Here is a 24,701-nt window from a genome sequence, read left to right as displayed (position 1 = left end):
CTTCACCCTTTTACCTTTTTTTTTTCATTTTTAATTTTCAATCAATATTTATAATCAGCATGTGAAATTTTGTTTCCTCTCCCGTTCCCCTGCACCCCCACCCCCTAAAAAAATAAATATATAGATATATATATTTACACTCCTTTTTTTTTTTAAATGTTCAAACCTTCAACATGTTAAGTTGTGACTGCACAAACCTTGCCCTCAGCCATGTTCAAGATATCTTATCTGTGTTCTGTTAAGGACATCTGATCTTTTAAGTTCAAATGTACATGTAAAACAGCAACACCTGGTGCCAAACCACTCAAAGACAATATTTCATTCCAGTTAAACTTCAAGCTCACATTTCAATTAACTGCATTTAATTTTAAAAGCCAAGCTTATTACAGTAAGCATATCCCATTCAAAATAAATTCTTTAGTCCGGATCAAAGTATCATACATTTATTGTGTACTCTTTAATTAAACATTTGTTTTCTGTTAAATTGATTTTGACTAATGAAATTATTTGCTTCTTATTAACATCCTTAACTTTTTGCCGGTATATCTTTTTGCCATTCCTCACCACAAACCCTTTCGGCGGGGGATACCAATTCATCGGATTTGCTTGTTAAATTCTTAAAATTGGACAAATTAGCTCTGATCTTAATAACAATGCTTAGATTTCTAAGATGTACAAAGAGACCTGCTACGCAGAACTTGCTGATTTTGACGGGTGTAGCGCTGATGCTGCTAACATTTATGAACGGTGAGGGAATTTTATTTTTTGCATCTAGATAACAAATATCACTGCTTTTAATTATTTTTCAATTGTTTTGATAACATTGCCCACTGGAACAAATGACGAATTTTAGATTTGAATTTTCTATAAATGGTTTGAACATATTGTACATAGTATATACATGTATCTCTAATATTACTTGTGCTTTCTATAACTTTCATAATTTTAGATATATGAAAATTATATTTTTATCTGTTTATATAAATTTATATACTTTAGACTAATGAAAATAATGCACGACTTTAGAGTTACTGATGGCTTGTTTTTATTTGCCATGGCTTTCCGTTAGAAAATTTCTTCTTACAATTTTATTTAAGATTTTACTCCACCGTGAAGTTCTTTTGCCTCTTCCGAGCAAACAGTACAAGAGGAACATAATAAGCATTCCGAATCTAATCTCGGGGCCGACAGTTCTACTGTGAAAAGTTAAATTATTCAGCCTAAAACTTGATCTGTTATTGGCATTTTCACTTTTAATAACATTTTTACGCGAAAAAGCTTCGACCACCTAATGAAGATCGTTCCATTTGTCATCTGCTTTTCTAAGAATAAGAATAATTCTAACACAACCAGCGAATAACCTACATACATGTGAAGTAAACTATATCACGGGTTATACTGCAATAAACCACTCGCGTGCAATGACGTCATCCGATCCAGGTGGGTAGCACGGTACCATTTTTTTCTAACACTGGTGATACTAGTATGTCGCGTTAGAATCGAAATAACAAGTTCCCAAGAGTGATTTATCGTAGAATAACCCTAGTTTTTCGTTCTTATGCGAAACAATATATCACTCAGGCCTACGACCTTCGTAATATATTCTTACGCATAAAGAACTCAAAACATGGGTTATTCTACGATAAACCACACTTTGGAACCTATTTCTTAAATAAAAATACTGACTATTCGTCAATATAGAGACTGGAAAATGAGACTCTCCACGACTAAGCAATCATACCCAACAAATATGAGCTACTAACATATTTAGTCCGAATTCAAAGACGATGGACTTCAAATGCAAGCTTTTTTTATTTTGAAAATTCGAATAAATATGCAAAGGGTTGACGGGCAACTCTTTTTAAAATGAAAAGATCCCCTCCCTTACACTGAAACCTTATAGCAGCGTATGTTTGAAGGTGAGCAATGGAAAATGTATCAAAAATACTTTGACATGTAAAATATATAATATAAATGTAAATTGTATGGACAACGGAGACCAAACAAACACCAAGAACTGTCAATGTAGTAGTGTCTTTTTATAGAGTTCAGTTTGACAAACTGTTTTACTACGTATTCAGTGACTACAGGAAAAGTTTATTTTTTTGCGATATCTCTTTAGTTTGAGAAATAGTTGTATTCTGAAAGATGTATGAGGAAACTCTGTTCTGTGACTGAAAATAATCGCTCCATACGATATGGCGCGGGAAGAAGTAAATTATGTTTAGTATTTCCGATCGGTCAAAATCTAATTTTGCATAGGGATCAGTCATATTTCTTTCTGTGACTTAACATTTTCTACCGTTAGTTTAGCACTTAACGTTATCATGTTTTATATTTCAAATAAAGTGCTAATACGTTAACCTACAGAGGAAGCTATAAAACACTACGATTTCTTTTGCATCTTCTCTTTTTCTGTCAGTGCTGGCTTTCAAACGTAATATCTCTTTTGCGCAAAGAAATGTTTTTAAAACGGCCTTATGCAGAAAGCAGTTTAACCTGTTTTAGCGACCATCTGTATTAAATAAAAAGTATACCTTGTTACAAGGGTAGGTTTAAATGTATTAAGCAATAGAATTTCATTGTACTTCGTAAAACTGAATGCAGAAATCTAATGTTTATTTTTCTTCGTCCGTTCAAGCAAACATTTTATCCGGGTTTAAAGTAAATAACCCTCTAAAATTATTTTGTTTTCTAACACGACCCGATTTGTTTTCCTAATAAACAAAGAAGGTTGAAAACTGTGTGTTATTATTCAACAATTCAGTTTTCTGACGCCAAAATTAATTACGTCATGGCGTTAGACGGCATAGCGACGCGTTTGAAAAGAAATCAATAGAAATCGGGCAAATTTTTGATGGATATCGGCAAGGACGAATTAATAATCACTGATAACGTGTTAGAATCGATAAAACATACCTCAAACAGTGATTTGCGCGCGAATAAAATCATTGTTTGTCGTTGAGATGCGTATTATCATATCACTTGGGCTGCGCCCACGTGATATAATTCCTTCGCATCTAAACTGATTTTATTCAACGACAAATCACTGTTTGTGATATATTATTTTTAATTGAATAAAAAGGAAAGTACTGATATTTAAGACATTCACCATATTTTGCATGAACTCTTATCTACAGAAGACTGCGTTTTATATAACATGGTACCGTAGCTAGTATCTGGACGTGCCTTTTTTTAGAACTACTATAAGCTTAAAATGTATATGCGGCGGGGCTCGTGTTTCCGTAGTAACGCAATTCATGTTATTTTTAAGCAGATATGTATGATAAGGGTTTCTTGATGGTCTCAGAGCTGTTCACTTTATGACCTAAATGAAGGACTATCTATATAGATCTGAGACGATCTTGAGTGTCTCCCACCTTACTAAGAGGCATGTACTGGTTCTTCCGAGGAAAGACAGCTTCGCGTGTATCGGTGCTATACACCGGGCACGTTAAAGAACCAGACTTTCTATTCGCAAAGAGCTAGGCTAAGTTAGCCGGACAGGCCTGTATCTAAAATGATTTCTCTCTATCTGTTCTGGGGGCTTTATCTCACTCTGTCCCTCTGGTCAGATCGCTCTGTGTCTGTCCTAGTAGAGGATGAATTTCGCGCCCTGTGTGGCTGCGTTTGCTATAAGTAAAGCGCATTTGAACGTGTTTATCATGAAAAGGGCGCTATATAAATCTGGTATAATAATATAATAATAATAATATAGATAGAATATATGACAACACTTCACGTGACAGCTTATGTAATATATTACTATTTTGGTAATATCTTTACAGAAGTGTCAAATAAAACTATCTGTCACGTTTCAAGAAGCTTCCAGATATATCTGTTAAGCAAGTGATATATTTCTTTCATTTTCATTAATCTAAACTTGATATATAAACTGAAAAACACCTTATTCGACGTTAAAACGGAAAATCATGTGTACTAAAAATTATAATAATTAATAATTAATTAATTAATTAATTACTAGTCACAAATAAACATGTTCATGTAAAGATGCGAGAAAATCAAAATAAACATAAGCATAACAAAGAGATGCGAGAGTATATTTTAAAACACGAATGTATATAAATAGCCTAATATCTTAGCGACATCTGGTCTAACATTAGACGGGCTTAGTGATGTATAATGCAAGTTTCGTTAGTGTAATCTTATATTTTGAGTTTAATAATTTATTAGTCTAAAATTACTTGCTACACTTACGAAAAAATGTGAAACTCGTCTTCCAAATCACTAAGATCACAAAAATTTTAAACTTTTCAAATAATTTGACATTTCGAACACCTGTTTTAGCTCTTTGTGTTGATATAGTTAATAAACATATAAATACAAATAAATACAAATACATGGCATTTATATAGCGCAAAAATTATAAAATATTCTATTGCGCTTTACAATTACATAGCACACATTTAACATATATACATACAAAATATGAACAGGATCAGAATTATTTAGATTTGGACATTATTTAAAAACTATTTTACACACTTCTGATATTTTGATTTTAACAAACTAACATCATTGTTATAAAATGCTAAATAAAATGTGTTTTCAGTTTTGACAAAGCATGTTCAGACTGAATGTATTTCAATAGCTAGGCCAGATCGTTCACCATTTGGACAAACGACCGCCATAATCTGTCGCTAATTTTGTTAGCCGTCTAGGGTGTTAAAGTTAGTGTCACTTGAGCGAAGTTGTATCGTTCAGTGTAACATACATTTCCCTCAGATATTACTGAGCGTACCATTGATGACACGAAACATTCGAAAAACTTTGAACAGACTCTACCATACTGAAGCCATGTAATTTCTTTCAAATCGTACTTGTTTTCAAGAACATTCTTGACTCTCTAGGCTTGATTGTTGAAATACCTAACTAATACATTGTATTTTAAAATATGTCAATGGCTAAAACATTGAAAACCAAAGGATCCAACCTACATTATTTGTCGGCTTGGTTAAGAATTAATTCATCCACATTGAAGACATTGAAGAAAAGAGGAGGTACATTAGGAATAAGAAAACTCACGAACATTCTAAGATGTAAACGAATCAAGCTTTGACATCAAGAATCAAGACAACTTTCAAAAACGAAAAGAAAAGAAACACATTATTTGTTTGTGTTACCTGTATTAACGGCCTTTGATGTTTCTATAGGATACAGTTTTCGGTCATATCAGTCGTATCTTCCAAGCTCATAGAAATACATGAACTTCAAGTTTTTGTCAGGTGTGAAAAATAAAAAATGATATTACGCTTGTTTGATGGTAATTGCGAGCTTGAAGTATCTATCAGCATAAGTTAATCTATATTTGTACGAAGGCGTAACCCGAGTCAAAATGTGCTAATAAACACGAAACGGACGCAATTGTCGTCAAATGAACAGTTTACTATTTACCTAATCACAATAACGATTACTTTTGTTTCAAATAAATCAATTTATAGTATACAATATCGATGTTAACGAATATTTTCATCACTAATCACAGGGTCAAATGACATAAAAGAATACCGTTACTTTTCCCAGGTGTTCCAATATCCGGTTATTACGTTTTTCGGTTATAATGTCCGATTCCGTTTATTTGGCCTGTGTCACAGGATGCTGTCATTATGCAGTTTTGGTACTATAAAAAGTAAGATATAATAAATCAAAGGACTGAAAGTACTGGAGAATCGATTGTCTCTGAACAACACAGATTGTACAAAATATATATGGACAAGTATTTTTGAGGCAAATTTAATTTTATACACACTGCTGCAAACATCAATTGTAAAAATTTTGTTTGAACTCTGTGTAACTATTTGAAAACTATGAAAACCTTCCGTATGTGTAATTTTAGCACTCGAACATAATTGTCGATGCATCAATATGTTTTTTATTACTTTTTATTCTTCTTCTTTTTTTGATGATAGTCATTTTCATGTCATTGGGTCAAGGTCAAGGTCACAGTTACTGAAATAGATTTTTCTCTCACTGCGATCATTAAAGGGTGGTTTCCGGTTGATAATTTTAGTTTGGATTTAATTACTGTCATCAAACTTTGTGCACAGCAAGCTTATCTGAAGAACTGGTTTTTGGTCATATTTTGGGTCAGTTGTATTACAAAAAGAAAATGGCTGACTTCATATCAGTGTTGTTATATTTTCTGGTCCTTCGGGATCATTGATTTCAAAATAGATTTGAAAGTTGAATACTGCTTAAGCCGGTGCTAGGGGGCGTGGGCAGTGTTGATCGAAATGACAAATCACGAGTAATTTTGTACATCATGGCGTTCTGTCAATACAAAAACAAATGTGTTGGTAACTCTGTTACCAAGGCAAATATCGCTGCTATAAAAGTTGTGGTCGAACAAGATGCGCGATTGTCGGTGAAAGATATAGCCAGTTGTACTTGAATATAAGAAGGCAGCGTTCAAACAATTCTGAAAAAAAAGCGTTTGGACCTGAGTAAGGTTTGCGCTAGGTGGGTACATCATTCACTTACTCAGGAGTAAAAGAAACAACGCGCCGGAACTTTTAAAAACATACAAAAGCTGTATAGTTGCATTATGTCTAACTTGCTAACAGGTAACTAAACCTGGGTGCACATGTTTGAGCCACAGAGAACGGCTGATAATAAGCAATTGAAGCGAAAAGATCAAAAACGCCCCTGTAATGCCAAGGGAACCATAACTTCGTAAATGATGTCGTACGCAATATACTTCATTTCTAGTGGGTTAGTCGTTCAAGTGCCTTGTCCATCTGGTCATACAGTAACTGGGAGATTCTACAATAACTCTGTACTGAAGAAAGTGAAAGAGTCTTACAATAAGAAACGTCCAAGCAAAGGATGGTCAGAAGTCCATCTTATACACGACAACGCCTCCTCTCAAAAGTGTGAGGTTGTTCAGTCTTTTTTGTCTTCTGAAAAGGTGGAAGTTGTAAACCATCCGCTTTATTCACCTGACCTCAGTCCCTGTGACTTTTTTTTATTTCCAGTGCTTCAATGCTGTTATATTTATTTGTCCTTTGGTATCATTGAGTCCATTCAACATATGCGTAATATAGTTCCACTTAAGCCGGAGAGGTGTTACACATTTCATAACCTCTCATGAACAGACTCAATCAAACTGAGTCTGCTATTATTCTTCTTGATTGCATTATTTGCTTCCAACGGATCTTATTACAGATGTTATTAAGAAAATGCTTTCTGGAAATAAATATACGCATTTCGCGATTGGGCAAAAAGTTGCAAACATTTCATGTGGTTTGGTAAAGGGGGGACATTTTAAAGGTTTGTGATAAAAATAAATTTGATAAAGCGTCGTACTTAAGGAATCCGAACCCAGTGACAGAACGTTTTGCAGGACCCTCGTAGCATACGACTATCGAAGAGATAAATACAAAACATGCAGTACTTCTCAAAATAATCGTGTCAAAACTGCTTTTTATAAAACATAAATCATCATTTCATAATAAGATAACGGATGTCTTGAAAGATAGCAAATCTAACTGCATTGCCATCGTTTTTTGTTTGTCTTTTTATGATAAGGACTTATCATGACTAATGAACAGTTCCAGTTTTGTTTTTGTCGATAAATTTTATCTAATTCCTCCGTCTATTGTTATTCCATTCATACCAAGGTCAAGTGCTCACAAGCGGTATCACAGGTATATTGTGTAAACTATGTCAATCGTATTGGACAATCTGTTTAATGTAAACATTAATGATGGACAGTTTTAGATCCGTCCATTGACTTAGCAATTATTAATCTATCTAAAGACGAATGATGGATAACACGCTTAAACAGATGTCGACAATATTGACAATAGCTTAAGGCAAATATAGACTATTTGTAGATCCTTTTTAATAAATTCTTCAAAATATTCTTCTCAGGGTTCATGAACAATCTTTAAAAAGTATATCATATTTTGTTGGATTCCCAGTCATGTTGGTATTCATGGAAACGAGGATGCTGATATTGCAGCAAAGAAATCCCTTTCATTATCACAATCTAGTTTGAAATTACCACATACCGATTTTAGGCCCAATATAAACAAATACATTTTATCTAAATGGCAACCGTCATGGAACAATGCTTCATTCAATAAACTTCATGATATTAAACCTACTCTAGGGGAATGGCACCAAGGGAACAGATCTATTCGCAGGGAGGAAGTTGTTCTTTCTCGCTGTCGAATAGGTCATACCCGTTTGATTCATTCTTATCTTTTGAATAAAGAAGATCAACCCGAATGTGTACCATGTCAAACACGGCTAACTATGAAACATATATTAATCGACTGTGTGGACTTTGCTACACAGCGCGGTACATATTATGACGTTCAATCTTTGAAAGAGTTATTTGAAAACGTTTCAGTCGGAATTATTTTATCGTTTTTAAAGCAGATAGGAATTTATCAAAAAATCTCACATTTCATATTTTTATTTACATCTTTCAATATTATTATGTTTGCAGCTGATATTTTAACACAAAAATATATACATTTTTACATAACTGATTTTAGATATGCTTTACATTTTTACATGGCTGTTTTTAGATTTGTTTTACATTATTCATAGTGTTCTTTACATTTTACATGGATGTTTTTGGGTATGCTTTACATTTTTACATCAATGTTTATGCTTTACAGTTGGCGCTTGCAAAATGACTTCTTCTCGGCGATATATGACCATTTTGTGTCGATTTGCCGTAAAACCGAACTCACTCACTCACCCCTAATAAATATTTAGGTGTTGGCACCGGATGTTATGGAATAGTGATTCTTTTTCAAAGATAAAAGACGTCGAGGAGATTTTAGACATTATGTTTCATTTAACCGACACCTGAGATATTTTTCAAGACCTTTTACGTAGATAATTTCTAATTTCATACATATTTCTGAAAAAAAAAAGAAACAACAAAAAACCAAATATAAATCCTGCCAAACACCAGCCAATTATATCTGGTTTCCGTAAACACGTAATACAATCACCGGCCGTGTAACACTTCTAAAAAATTGTGTATTGACTGTAAGAACAATCTAACAGCGATATTAATCATACTGAAGTCATACAATCCAACACTTACTGTTTGATAATATTGATGATTATTACAATGGTACCAGAAACGTCAATAATTTCCGTAAACTGGCGTCTGAATTTCATGCAAGGTGCGTGACGTCATTTAATGTGTGCCGTTGTGTTAATTCTTTTACTTAGTTCAGTATTGTCAATTATGTTCAGGCTATTTAACAAATTCATAATGTAGCCATTACCTTTACACGAGTAGAAACGTATGTAATAGAAAGGTTATTATCTTTGCATCAGTAATATGCACTCGTTTCAAGTGGATGAATATTGCTCTCCTAAAGTCGCGCAATATTTCCGCTGCAGAATTTGTTCATATTTCCCGATACAAATAAAGTCGCGCAATATTTCCGCTGCAGAACTCGTTCATATTTCCCGATACAAATCTACTAACATATAGATAAACTTCTATTAACTTAACGAAGGTTATATTCTCCACACCATCTTACAATAACAGTTTAGATATAAGACATTAGCTGATATAAAGCTGTGATCATCATCCGAGGCAGCAATTACATATTCATGTTGTCGCTGTAATTTGTTTATTTATCCATATGTAATTACAAGGTGTATGTTTAATAATCTGTGTTAATGAAAATCTTCGTTGTCCTGTTTTATAGGAATTTTCCTTACTATGCTTTGCTATATTTACTCTTACTATGCTATAACGCAATATATTTCCTAAAAGCTGCCATGGTCGGTATGACCGAAAAATAAAAGCAGACTTTGAACCTGGACAAACAATATTTTTTATGACGTAGTATCTGGTGCAACTAAAAGTCGTCACTATTTATTATATACTAGTTATATTGTTTTCCTTTTCAGTGAGAACGACAGATGAGCTGTTACGCCAGAGTTGTAGCCGTTACTATGGTGATATATCACAGGGCAAGAGAATAACCAGGAACGAGGTAAGGAAACGATTGGTAACCATTTTTAAGAAGTTAGAGCCCGATATAGATTAAACTACAAAATTGTACGTTTTATTTTGGTTTATACTTTTTGCAACTATTGCAGTTGTATGAATGGTAACAATACAGATCTATTTATATACAAATACAAATATATGGCATTCATATAGCGCAAAAATTATGAAATATTCTTTTGCGCTTCACAATTATATATCACAAATTAAAATAGATGCATTCAAAATATGAACATGATTCTAGAACTTAGATTTAGAGATTTAGACATGTATAAATACAATTTTATACCACTACTGATATTTTGTTTTTCAACAAGAGTTTATAAGAAAATGCCTATTGGTCTGGCTACAAACATTTACACAAGCGCAATCAATTTATGTGAATTTCTCCAAAAAGTAGCTTTGTTTTGTTTAATCTCTTTAGATTTATTGTAAGTAAGTAATCACAAAAGTAAATGATCAAAAATCCAATTATCTATTGAGGACTCACTTCTACTAAAACAAGCATACGATGAAAACTATATACACGTTTTAAAAATGTGAGCAAATTTATCTACATTTACATCGATGTTATGAACATTATATCTATTCATCGATCATTTTATCATTGTCATATCTATTGGTAACAATTGCTTGTTGCTGAAAAAACATAAAGTAGCAGAAAAATAAACAAGCAATTTTTATCAACAACTAAACTTATTTTCAAAAGTCATAATTTATAAACTTCGAAATGAAAAACTGTAATAATGTTAACATCCTGTTTATAAGAATATGTGAAGGAACCTTCAGGAAAACTATAGAATATAAATAACATGACATACATGATGTCTAAAACGTAGGATAGGCTTCACAGTTAACAATTATAACTCATCAGTATTAAAAAAAGTGAAGTATTATGGGGAAAACATGTACATAACAACATTATTTTAATTAAACAGAATGATATTTTCTAATATTGTACATATTATGCATTTCTGTAAAACAAAAGACATAACTTTACTTTGATGATTATTGATTCGACCCAAAAATATATTTCAGTTACTGTTTTTCAACATTTCAGCAATATACGAATTTCAGTCGGCTTTTCCTTTCGAATTACAGTGTGTCCATTCAATGTATTACAGAGGTCAGGTGCTGCATATTCAATTGCCTCTATTAAAACATTAATACAATAATTTAAGACGGGTGGGGTATCATTTTACTTGGTAGCGTTCTTTGGCAATAAAACTGCCCGAGGGGCCTTCTTACAGAACACATTTTGTTAACAACCAATTTATATATACGTGTTTATTTCAGAATACAGGCTCCGAGAAACAATCTACAGTTGTTGATAGATTTATAGAGAGGAAGCAACATTTAAAAGATAAATGCAGCAATATATCTCTTGATACATTGGCATCAGAAGTAGCAGTAAAACAACACTTGATAATTGACGATAAATATAGATTAGTTTATTGTTCAATTGAAAAGAACGGATGTACATTTTGGAGAAGAGTGTTCCAGATATTAAATGGCTTTAAAAACGTGACGGACCCTTTTAAAACACGCGGGATGGCTGCATTTGGAGGTTACAAAACGGCTGAAAAGATGCCCTTTTACGAAATAAGTAAAATCCTATCATATTCTACAAAATTCATCTTTGTACGAGAACCTTACGAACGTCTTCTTTCAGGATACGTTGACAAATTATTTTTACCCAACGCGCCATATTGGTTTGAATTAGGAAGATTTATAGTAAAGAGCTTTAGACAAAATGGCGGGTCGTCTGCTTCGAGTTGTGGTGATGACGTCACGTTCGAAGAATTTGTCCGGTACTACCTTCACTCTCACAAAACCAATACTAGAAAGGACGTCCACTTTTCTCACAATTACGAACATTGTAGACCATGTGAAATTGACTATGATTACATAGCCAAACTGGAAAATTTCAAAGAGGACACTTTGTTTATACTGAAAGAAATGGGACTTGACAACACTATTCAAATAAAGAATTTTGAGAAAGAAACTGAACGTGATGCCATAACAGATGCAATTGATTGGGGATTTGATGTTTATGAAAGAGTCGACGAATGCATAACGAAATATAAGACACTCCTAAGGATTTACAAAAAGTTGCAAATACGAGGAATAATCAGTAAAGATGTTCCGTTTCCTTTTTCAAATACGTCAGTAGAGACAGTTCATATCGATGAATACAAAGAAGCCTTACTCAATGCACATGCGCAGTCCGGGACACGAGAAAAGAGAAAGTTAAACAGAAAAGAAGCATTTCTCGAGGCCTACTCTACCCTACCATATGAACTGCGTACCGAATTGAGAAAAGAGTTGAGTGCCGATGCAGAACTTTTTGGCTATGAGACATATTCTGAAAATATCAAAATCGCAGAATCATATGTACCGAAATTCCGATACTTTGACATATACTAAAGGTTTTAACAAAATGATGAAGTATGACGGAATAACTGAGGAAAATACACTTGTCATTTTGAGAAGAACACCAACAAGATTTCAGTTTCAGCTATTTGGGACATTGCCTTTTAAAAAAAAAAATTAAGATGCTCACAAATTTGTCTTGATATTTTATATATTGAATAGTTTTGTCGCAATTCTTGTAGTAACTGAATAAATAGTAAAACGGCTTATGCTGTCGCGATATCGGATGACTTTCATAAAAGTACAACATTGGTTTTTAGTTTTTTTATATAAACCAGTCTATAAACGTTATATTAAACGAAAAAAGGTGTTTTTGATATTCTATTAAAATATCGTTCATTATATACTTTTAGGCTGGTGATAATCAACGACAAGATTGCATTCAGTACTGAAATTACGACTTCAATTGTTAACTACACAAAGGCTGTAGCATAAAGAGTTCGATCATATAAATGTTATCTTTCAAGCCAATACAAATAATTTAGTTCATGATTTTGTCAAATGTTAGAACAAAATCATTTTCTAGAAATAAAACTAAGTCGACTTATATTCGAGGTAAAATATCTAGTATAACTATGCATAGCATACGTATAAATGACCAAGTTCGTCTTAGGATTCAGAACAAATTGTATACTAGAACAAGAGTGCCAGAATGTCACAATATACGCCCATCACAGCAAATTTCTTTACATTAGCACCTGTTTTTGCAAATAGAATTTTAATTGTGTGGTTGTTTAGTAATTATTGTAATTATTTTTGTTTTTCTTAGTCCAAAAAATCAAACTCCTTACCAGGTAGAGATACTTTAAAATACACCTAAAATTTGAATGTAACATCTATATGGTACCACAGAAAAGTGGTCTTGGCTTTTCCCTACGGTCAATCATAAAAAAGTTACAATATAATTATTTATAGTAACAACTTAGGGCAGTTAATCTTAAAACAAATTGTAAGTCCACACAAAAATCATTACCAGGTAGAGATAGGTCAAAATACACCACATAATTGGATGTATCATGCATGTTGAACTACAGAAAAGTGGTTTCGAATTTTCCCTACGACTAGTAATGAAAAAGTTACAATATAAGCTATATTAGTAAAAACAAAGGGAAGTAATTCTAAAGAAGGGACCTGCACATGACACTACGTCTCATGATGGTGTACAATTGTGCCAAGTAACATCAAAACCCGTCCATGCACGAAGAAGAAATGCTCCGGACAAAGTCATTCTTGTATCTGACATTTGGCTTCTAAGAGTGACCTTGACCTTAGACCTAGGGACTTGGTTCTTGCGCATGGCACTCTGTCTTGATATGGTGAACACCTGTGCCAAGCTATATCAAAATCACTCCATGCATGAAGAAGAAATGCTCCGGACAAAGTTTTCATTCTTTTATCCTTTGACCTCTTAGTGTGACCATGACCTTAGACCTAGTGGCCTGGTTCTTGTGCATGACACTCCGTCTTAAGATGGTAAACAATTGTGCCAAGTTACATTAAAATCCCTTCATGCATGAAAAAACATGCTCCGGACAAATTCATTCTTTGATTTGACCTTTGACCTCTGAGTGTGACCTTGATGTTAGACCTAAAGACCTGGATTTTGCGAATCTCATGATGGTGAACAACTGTGCCAAATGTCATCAAAATCCATCCATGCACGAAGAAGATATGCTTCGGACAAAGTCTGTGGCCGTCGCCCACCCAGCAACCCGTTCGCCCGCCAGGGGCGTTCCCATAATACGTCCTGTTTTTCAAACGGACGTTTAAAAATCAAACGAATGATTTCGATCACATGGGTACACTTGTTATGATGAGCTAGTTTGTTGGTACGTTTGCGGTTTCTATAGAGTGGAATGTTACATAAACTATAAAACATGTATACTAATGGGTCATTTAAGACCATCTACTCTTTTGAATATGCGATAATACAGAACAGTCTTAATAAAATCTGTATAATCAATGTATGAAAAAACGGCGGGAGACAAATTTAAATTTGTATAATCAACGTATGGTAACCACCACATCGGTAGCCAACAGCTGACAGGTTTCTATTTTTATAATCAATGCTTTGTAACTACATCAATTGCCGACGGATGACAAATAAATATTTGTATAACCACTGTATAGTAACTTTACCAATTGCCGACAACTAACAAGTCTTAACGTACCTCTCACAAATAAACAGTACTTGCAGTGAGCAAGACTTCGATTTATTTTGGACGAGTTGCTAATAAGTACATTTTTTTCATATAAAATGTGATACAGTTCATGTTTACAGGTGACTCATAAAATTAACAAATAAAATCTCAAAATAAAAAGCATCAATCATGAAATGTAAAGGCATTTTCTGTTTGAATATTACAATATGCTGTACACGTATAATTCTACAACAGAATGATTTACTAAGATAATACATTGTAAATGTCTTAGAGAATACCTGTTTTAACTACGTTTTTCATGATCATTTACATTACATATTGGATTTTTGCAACTCTTTGCTTAAATTTCTATAATGTATTTGACCTCGTACAAAAAATATCATCCGTCATTGATAAGACACCATGGCCGCTCAGGAAAAATCCCACTTTTTTAAAGGAGGAAACCTTTACCCGTTGCAAGTGTTAAGCTGCCCTCACGATAATGTTTTACGGGATTTTTAAATTCGAGACTTTTCACGTACTTATTGCTCAAAGTTTTAACTTAACAGTCTTTGAAGAATTACTAGATTTGTTCGAACATGTTTGTGTGAACAATACAGTACAGTATGTTTAAAAGTCATGTGACAAACATTACCAGAAATGTTCAAGTAGCTATATGAACCTTTGGCTAAACAAGGCCACGTTAATAATACAAAAATACTTGTAACAGCCACTCTGTTAAAATATGAAATAAACTGAAACTAGAACACTAGTTTTCGAATTTAAAACAGTTGACGTGTTGTATCGACGAAGTCAAGCCTAGAACTGAAAACGCTACGTTATCTACGTTATCTCGTACATTTGTACCGCCAAATTACCACGTGACTTTCACGCACAAATGACTCGGTGCATTTGTACCCCGCTACGTAGGTAACGAGCAGAACTTTCAAGTCTTAACGTACCTCTCACAAATAACAAACACTACTTGCAGTGAGCAACACTTCGATAGAACCAAATGCAAAGGTTAGATCAGACTTCCACCTGCCATGACGCTTCAAACAGCGGTCTGACACGCCCTCAGCAGTGGCAGCAGTGGTGGCGCCACTAGCGCGCAACGAATGCGTTCCCAACCTTAAATTTGGAGTGACTAATTTCAGTTTACCGACAATATATTCTCTCGCTCGAGTTTTTATTTTTTTTAAAAGAAAACATTTCGAACCGGATCTACAGGCCGGGCAGAATAAATACATATCAGAATCAGAACGTAAACCGGCATGATGCATGTACCTATCTAACATAGTATCCGGACACGCGCTTGTAACGCCCCTTGTACTCTTTCTTACATGAATTATCATATATTCAGGGTGAAACTTTATATCACAACACTTTGGCTCACTAACTTCACTGAACCTGAAAAACCCGCATAAGATACTAAAATCATAGCAAGATCTCTTAATGCTCAAAATTTTCACTAAACATGTCACACAATTTCGCCATATGATCGGAAGATAAAACGTCTTTTTTCTGAACAGGTTTAGAGTTTCTACGTTTAGCACATTCCAACATGCTTGAAACGAATGAACTGTTCGTAGGATCGGGCAGATCGTTGATGTTGTGGTACCACTTTATAGCGTAATACGCCGCGGACACTACCGCACAAGATTTTCCAGTGTCTATCAAATTGGAAAGATACATAGCCACATGAATAGGGAATGCAGGATTTACCGGAAATCTTTTGTTAGCACAAAAGTCTTTGAATAAATTCACATGTAAAGAGTATTTAGATACGGTTCCATCTGCTCTCGATTGTAAAATATGAGAAGCCATTCTATGTACAACAAAGTCTTCATTATCGATAGCAACTCCAGCTTCATCGAATTTGCTTTTCAGATTTTGCTTCAGGTCAACACCTGCAAAAATGAAAATCGTGTTATGCATTTCGTATACAAATTACACAAAGTGTAAATATCAACTCTGGACTCTGCCATCGAGAAAACACATCGCAAAGCTAACATCCTGAAAGTAAAAGGTTCTTTACTGAAAACGCTATTCCCTCTGCCGGGGCAAATTGCTCCTGAAACTGGAAATACAAATGAATCTTGCAAGTGATAGAAAAACCTTTTTTTTAAAAAATGATATAAAACATTGAAAAAGTTGCATACAGATACTGTAGGCTTACTTATTTTAGCGGTGTACTAATAACAGCGCTTTTAGCGCTATCGCACGTGCGCTAATTCATGTCCGCGCATTAATTTGTCCAAGCATTTTCATGTACATTTTCATTTGATGATTTTTTCTTCGAACATTTGCAAATAAATACTCATGAGAGTTTGCATTAGTTACACTGCTTGCTAATATTTTAAGGTTCGTATGATATTCCTGTTTATTGTTCATATTATTATTTTAAATATATGACCATGCAAAATAAAATATTTAAGCTTGTAGTTTGTGTTTTTTCTCATTTGATTAAGTTGTTATCGATTTCCGTATCACCTTCGGCCATGTTCGTTGTTGCAGTCGCTTGTTTACGGAAAGGTGTGAACGTTTGTATTAACTTAAAGACACAATGCTTTAGGACAAATGGGATTCAATGATTAAAATGTGCGACAATCCCGTTCTATTTCAGTAATTATAACTAGTATACAGAATATAAAACATGCAGATTATTATAATTAATACAAGAAGACAATACAGTTACGTAGGCAATATTATACTTTATATACTGTACGTAAACATAAAGCAACATCACCGTTGGAAATATCATTGAAAAAATACAAGTATCATCACGGCACACTATCTTAAAGTCATACTTGGTACATGTTTTAAAGTTTTTAGCTAACGGATTTTTTCGACTGCATCCATTAGACCTGTAAGGCGCCACCATGTCATGACTGATTCTTTTTCACATGTCTGTGTGCATCGACCAGCCAGGCAGCATGGATAGGTTTAAATCTACTCAATTTTAGGTTTACGTCAAGATTTTCATCAATATGACGTATAATTACAGCAGAAACAAATAACAGAAAAATTGCCGACGGTTAAGTTTATTTCCGAAAATCTTCGCGAATCTCCGTAAATCTCCGAGAGCCTCATCTCGGACAGCGCTAAAATTAGAAATTAGAGGCCTCGCGAGAGCGCTAATTCACGTCAACGCATTAATTAGATATTTTACCAAAAATTGCGTTTGCGCTAAATTTTTGCCGCACTAAAAAATGTACGCCTACAGTAAGTCTTTTTCTCAAACATTTCAGTTCTTCTGCAAAATATCGCACATAAGTCGTTGTACATTTAAACAACATTAAGAATATCAAACACTATATTTTTGCACGTGCACGTGCTTACTCAAATACTATGTTTTATACCTTTTCATTAATGATATAAAATACTGAAACATTCTAGAACCTGATTTATGAAATGGTCTTTTTTGTGTTGACAATGAGAGGTTGTACAGCTGATCCCAAGAAATTGTTTAAAATTCCAAGCAGGTGTAATACAAAATTTATCTTCTTATTAACAGGTCTGGAATACATACAGCTATAACGAGGTAATAGAAATTTGAGCAGTTTAGAAGAGCAAGATGAGGCTCAGGTAGAAGGTCGTTTTTTACCTTGGACCATCTCCATTTACGCGTTCACGTGTTTCGGACCAGTCTTACTATAACAATAGATGTATTATATGCTTTCTAAAACCTAAGAAACGTGAGAAACTTGTTGCTAACCCAAATGAACAGGGGAAACAAACACTTTTCAATCAGTCAAGAGAGACAGATGAGGAAATATACAGAAAATTGCGGGAAGAAAATCAGAGATAAACACTAAGAGATCCACCTGATAATGTACAAATCACATCTTCAGAAATCAGTTAACAAAACTGCAAGCTTACAGGACAAGGATAAAGTGGACAACTTCACTCAGGCTTTTGATATGTATATGAAATAAACGATAGATTTCTACGAGGTGCTTACGGTATGTCATTTTTGTTAGAGCGTTATAAATTGGTTTTAACTGATTATGGACCCTGACCTTGTATGCAGCAGCACAATAGACCTCAAGACAATAATCAACAAGAGCTCGTAGAACACGAAATGCCCCCTTTGATGCATTTAATAATTGCACAAGGCACATAAATTATTTGGTCACTGTACACAAAAGTTCTACAGTTCTGGGTTAGACCTACTGGCCTCAAAATCAATAGGGGTCGTCTGCTGGTCATAATCAACCTCCCTATTAAGTTTCGTGATCCTAGACCCAAGCGTTCTCAAGTTCCTGATTAACCTCTCTATTAACTTTTATGACCCTAGGCACAAGCGTTCTTGGGTTATCATCCGGAAACCGTTTAACTGTTCCGGGTCACTATGACCTTGACCTACTGACCTCAAATCAGTATATATGATAAAAATGCCAATGTTTGTCTTTATTGAAGCTTTAGGTGAGGCTTAAACATGTGTTATCTAGGGTCAAACATAAGGTAAAACTTACGAAAATTCTAGTCAGATGCTACTCAGAAACCGGGTTATCTGGGTTTATAAAGTCACAGTCTCAAATAATACAAACACCCAATGTATTGTTAAAACTCTAGAAACATCATTTTCCTCCTATTGTCTAAAATCTTTGTCAAGTGTCTGATGTCACATTAAAACCTTGTTAACATTGTAAAGGCAACCTACTATTTCTAGTCTATACGATATCTTGTCAGACTGTTTGTCTATATGAGAGCAATGTCTGGTCCTTAACTAGGTCTGCCAGGGGGGAAAAGGAGGTCGCGTGGTAAAATCATAGAAAATACTTGATTTACTACTAAGCTACAGGTCACATTTCCATTCTTTATTCTAAAACATTGTATTTGCAAAACTGGGCCATCTTAGCAAAAAATGTCGGTCAAATAATAGAAAAAAATGAAAGCAAATTTCAGTTGATCTTTATAAAATTAAATCGTCCATCTAGTTTCATATCAAATACACACTAATTTTCTGTTACAGTCATGGCATATATTGAGGGCCAACTAGTCAAAATCATATGAGCGGCACAGGGATATATAGCCATTTGTTTTGGTTTAATCTGTAAAAGCGGAATCCTCTTGACCACATTGTCTCAGATGTACAACTTATCATGTGGAAGAACATTTCAGTAATTTAAATAGTGTAATGACGGTAGGTCAAATACTTTTAGCGATATGTGCACAGATTTTCTCTGACGGACTGACGGACGGGCGAATAGACAAAAATAAATCTATATCTCCAAACGCAAAGTTGTGGCACAGTAAGTTAGACGTTAACACTATTATGGTTATGGTTTTCCTATTGCTAATGTTGAGATAGTCCCCTTAAAGTATCGATCGTCTTGGGTGTCCACAGTCTACTTCGTCTTAATGACGACTAAGAGGGGTAAGACTCGGTGATGCATTTTTCCTAAATCCTCTTTAAAAACGGATGGAGGGAGCGGAATTTTGTTTTGCGTCATGCTTAGTCGTGCCTTTAAAAGTAAGACCCTAAAGCGCTCTAAAATCAGAGTCGTTGAGTACATTCGTGTAAGTATACCACAATTTTACCCTTTTAATGTTTTACTTATTTAATCAGGTATTATTTCACTAATGTAAATGCAGTTTTTTTCTATTTACACGTTTTTGTCTAACATGTTGAAAATAAAGTACGAGGTGACATGCCCTAAACACGTTTAAATCCCTAGTTGCCTTTATATAAGTTACTGACCGTTCCAAGGCGGTGCCCCAATTTTCAATTTGTTTTTATCCATTTCGTGTTTTATGTTACGTAAATTTCTTGTTTGTTGTTGGTATTTCTTTCCTCTCTCCCGTATCACCCCCTTGCATTCACGTCCGTCTCCTTTCAGTATGACTGAGATAAGGTGCCTATAATATTTTGGCCACTGGCTATCCCTGGGCGGTGCCCACCGTGTTGATTTTTCCTGCTTGTCTCTTTGTTTGCTTCTTTGTGTGTGTGTGTGTGTGTGTGTGTGTATGTGTGTGTGTGTGTGTGTGTGTGTGCGCGCGCGCGCGTGCGCTGCTGTGGTATGCGGTGTAGGGAGACTGCGAATTTGGAGCGTGGCCCACCCTGTTGAATATTCACCCTTGCTTTTTTCACCTTTCCCCAACATCCCCGACATTTTTTATTTACCCCTTACCTATTTTTGTGTTTTGCACGTACAAATGTAATCAAAATGTACCTGTAGTTGGATTTTCAAAGTAACCTGGCTGCTTTTTTTTCCCGCTATTGTTTCTTTATGATACGGGCCTACTTTGCAATGCACGGCTCTGCCTGTGTTTGTTAGTGCTCTGGAGGTTTAGGAAATCTGCCCTTACCTTTTTATCACAAAATCCTATAATTAGAAGCTGACATAAAACGATTAGTAAAAACTTACCATCTTTGCTACCCGGATCTCTGTTGCTGAGCAATCTATTGAAATCATCAATACAGAAGCCAATTAAATTGCATCGTCCTTAAATATAAGCGCGGAAAAGTAAATTCGTTAGAATTGAAACAGAAATACCAAAAGGATTTGACTGATGGGGTCAAAGCAGTATGAACGAAGTAAGATTACAAGTACAAGCATCTACCACAGATATAGCGAGTATGAAAACTGCGATATCGTCTAATACGAACACCGTGAACGCCTTCGTTGGGGAAATATTTGAATTGTGCAATCAGTGCAAGAAGTTCGAGGACGAAATTATAACTTTATAAATAAAAAACGAACTGCCCTTATTCAAGAAACGTTTCTCGCTTGGATTTTTGATAAGGCTTTTTTTACCAGCTGCATTGTAAAAGATTTTACTATTTGGACCTATGACGAAGTCTGTAAAGCCCTTTCCTTTCTATTTACGTCAGGTTTGTGGATGCATTTTTCAGACATGTAATTGATATTCCCATGAAAACAAATTGTGCACCCCTTTTCACAGATTTGTTTTTATATTGTTATGAAAGAGATTTTATGTTGTGCTTTTATACAGACACACCGGCAGACATTATTACTGCATTTAATAATACATCACACTATCTGGATGATAGTCCGTTTTTTTTTTCTGCTCATTTTTGGAGACTATTTATCCCCGGGAGGTCCAGTTAAGTAAAACTGACAATTCAGATACTAATGCTTCATTTCTAGATTTACATCTCTCTATTTACGATAATTTCATACATACCAACATTTATGACAAGAGGAAAGATTTTAATTTTAGTATTGTAAATATCTCCCGTTTGGATGGGGATGTGTCCCAGGAAACATCTTAAGTGATAAATATTTCTCAATTAATTCGGTTTGCAAGAGCGTGTAATCATGTTGAGGATTTTAATGATTGAATCAATATATTACAAATAAGCTTCTTCACTTCAACATGGCTACCATTATTATAAATTATGTAATTACTTGGCTGAATTTTACTAACTCATATTTGGTTTTAAATATAATAGAAGTTTAAAGACATTTCTGCGAGAAGGTATATCAAAACCCGATTTTTATGGGGATGTGGTTTACAAACATCATAATATACTCGGTCATGGCAATTTTCCAATTGTATTTAGTAAAATTTTTAAACGTTTTATTAAAAAAAGTTGTGACCAAAGTGTTTGAGATAGACCGCATGTTTGGTGTTCAGCACTTTAACAGTTGAACGCTACGCTTTCTTCTTTGATTGTGTCTGACTCTATTATAAGTAGTTCGTAAATCCGACCGGTCTTAGCTATTTTAGCTGTTTTGATTTCTGTCTTCTGGCCTGCTTCGTCGGGCCCTTCAGGGTGTCTTCCTTGTTGCTCTGTCTTCTGCAAAGGCATTAAGAGCATGCGTTTAAATATTGCTTTTTATATAAATATACACGAGCATTTTTGTGTTTTACATTACATGCCTTCTGTTGCCATTGTGTATGTTATGGTTTCACCTGGCGGGAATAACTTTTATTTAACTGTCCTGTGACTTTGGAACATGGATGGGGTAAGAGTGAGGTGAGGTGCACCATAAACCAGTTTAAGCTTCCCAGTGGTGGTTTTGCCACTGACTGTTCCAAGGCGGCGCGCCACCGTGTTCCTTTATTTGTTCGTTTTGTCCTAGTGAGTTAGCTTTGTGCGAGTCTGTGTTGGTCGTGTGCGCATCCTCGTGCTTGGCTGGTGTTGGGGAGGCTGCGTTTTGGAACGTGGCTTTTCCTTTTGGATAATTGTCCTTGTTCTTCTATCTGGCGAGACGCCAGAGAACACTTCAACCGTTTTGAACGTTTCTCTCGTGAAAACAATATTAGAATCTTCAATTATCCTGTAAATACAAACGAAAATGTATTTGGTATTGCGAGGGACGTTGCTGTCAAGATGACCTTCCACACGCTTAAATAATGAAGGACATGCAATTCAGTAGAAATAGAGAATAATAGGTTAGTGCCGTAGATGAGAAAGTTTATCTGGCGAGGTGGAGGAGGTTATCGGGTGAGCCGAAGGCGAACCTGATAATGTCCGGAGCCGAGCCAGATAAACTTTCTCCATCTTAGGCACTAACCTATTATTCTATTTATCTTGTCATTACTTCATTTTCCGATATTTGGCAATTTATTTTACAAAAATAAGTGTGCGACAACCGCTTTAATGACGTCATATTCGTAATGACGTCACTTATATAATGACGTGATTACCGGCAAAATCGCAATAACTTCTTCGTTTTTGAATAAAAACTCATTATTTGACCACTCATTTTCTTAGTTCGGACATTTCCAACACAATGATGATGGTTTCGTTGCAAAATTTCTTATGACAACAATATCGACCATAAGGTCAATTGATCAACTGACCGTATATCACTGGTCACATGATCAAATGACGGTATATCAAGAAAGATATACGGCACCCTGATATCGGGTCGAAAATACTGCAAGTGACAGGATAAATAGCGGTCCAGGTCCGAAACAAATAATTTTTAAATATATCTTTGTCAGACCGATATACATTTTTGTTGAGAAATCAACGCATCAAACTGAAGGGTTGCGGGTATATTCTAGGTGACTGACAGAGATGGACGGGTGTTTAATCTTTCTGTGATAGATGAAACAAAATCTGATAAAAAGCCGTTGTAAATCCAAATTTGAAAACGCATTATTGATGCCTCACTAGGATAATACCTCGTATAGGTATATGGAACATTAATTCATGGACTGTGAACAATTGGGAATTTTGTGAAAATGTTTTGTCTAATATTAACCTTGAGATAATGGGGTTTGTGCAACTAGTATTATCCAGTTAAAATGACAATGGTTCAGTTGGAACAGGTTTCTTTCTAAAAAAGGTTAATATCAACATCTCGAAATAAATATTTTTGATAACAAAATTCAGACATATTTTAGAAATGGAAATGAAACGTAAATATACTGACGTAAGTTTTATAATACGTCTTTGCTGGCTGTCCCAAAAATAATATGAATGGTAAAATGCAACAATTATTTTTATCATTATACAAATCTTATATTTAGATAGAGCGAACGATGTCGATCAGTGTTTATTTCTGGGAGGTATAAATGGAAAATGTGGAAGTATGACTGATATTGTATCCGTGACAGATGGAAATGATATTCATGATCGATATGCTATTGACGACATCAAAAGCCAGCGGGGTTCAGTTCTTTTTTGTAAAATGTTAAATTATTGGTATGCTTGATGGCAGATTCTCAAGCGAAGCTGTCAATTTTACATGCAGTTCTCATACAGGAAGCTGTCTCAGATTTATGTTGTATATATAACATTCCGCTTTAAAAAGCATTGTCAGACTAGTCTATATTAACATGTGCAGTTAAAATGTTTTAGCATGCAAAATGTACCAAAGTAAGAAGACACACATATAAAAACCTCCGTGCTTAAACCCGGCTATTTTTAAAGCACAAAAGGAACACAATCCCTGAAACCTTTATGTGTGAGAAAGCCACTATAGTCCTGATAAACGACGGCACTGTTAATTTGGAATACAATCTCAGAAACCTGTAAGTGTCACTAAGGCACTCTTGTCCTGATGAACGATGTTATTTTCAATTTGAAACACAATCCCTGAAACCTTTATGTGCGACGAAGCCACTCTAGTCCTGATGAACGATGTTATAGTTAGGCCCAAGCAGCAACATACACAAAATAAACGAGG

General features: G+C 34.7%; 1 protein-coding gene across 1 annotated transcript in view; it reads left to right on the top strand.

Annotated features, from left to right (window-relative positions):
- The window catches only part of LOC123553984 (carbohydrate sulfotransferase 11-like), a 41,515-nt gene extending 28,523 nt beyond the window's left edge, over positions 1-12,992 (top strand). Inside the window, exons 2-3 of the mRNA XM_045343791.2 lie at positions 9,913-9,998; positions 11,309-12,992. Of these exons, the coding sequence (XP_045199726.2) occupies positions 9,913-9,998; positions 11,309-12,439 (1,217 nt within the window). The 3' untranslated portion in view covers positions 12,440-12,992. The remainder of the gene's footprint in view (positions 1-9,912; positions 9,999-11,308) is intronic.
- Positions 12,993-24,701: the final 11,709 nt, after the last annotated feature.

Source organism: Mercenaria mercenaria, chromosome 7 (assembly GCF_021730395.1).
Source record: "Mercenaria mercenaria strain notata chromosome 7, MADL_Memer_1, whole genome shotgun sequence".
NCBI classification, from domain to species: domain Eukaryota; kingdom Metazoa; phylum Mollusca; class Bivalvia; order Venerida; family Veneridae; genus Mercenaria; species Mercenaria mercenaria.
This window is presented reverse-complemented; position numbering and strand designations above follow the sequence as displayed.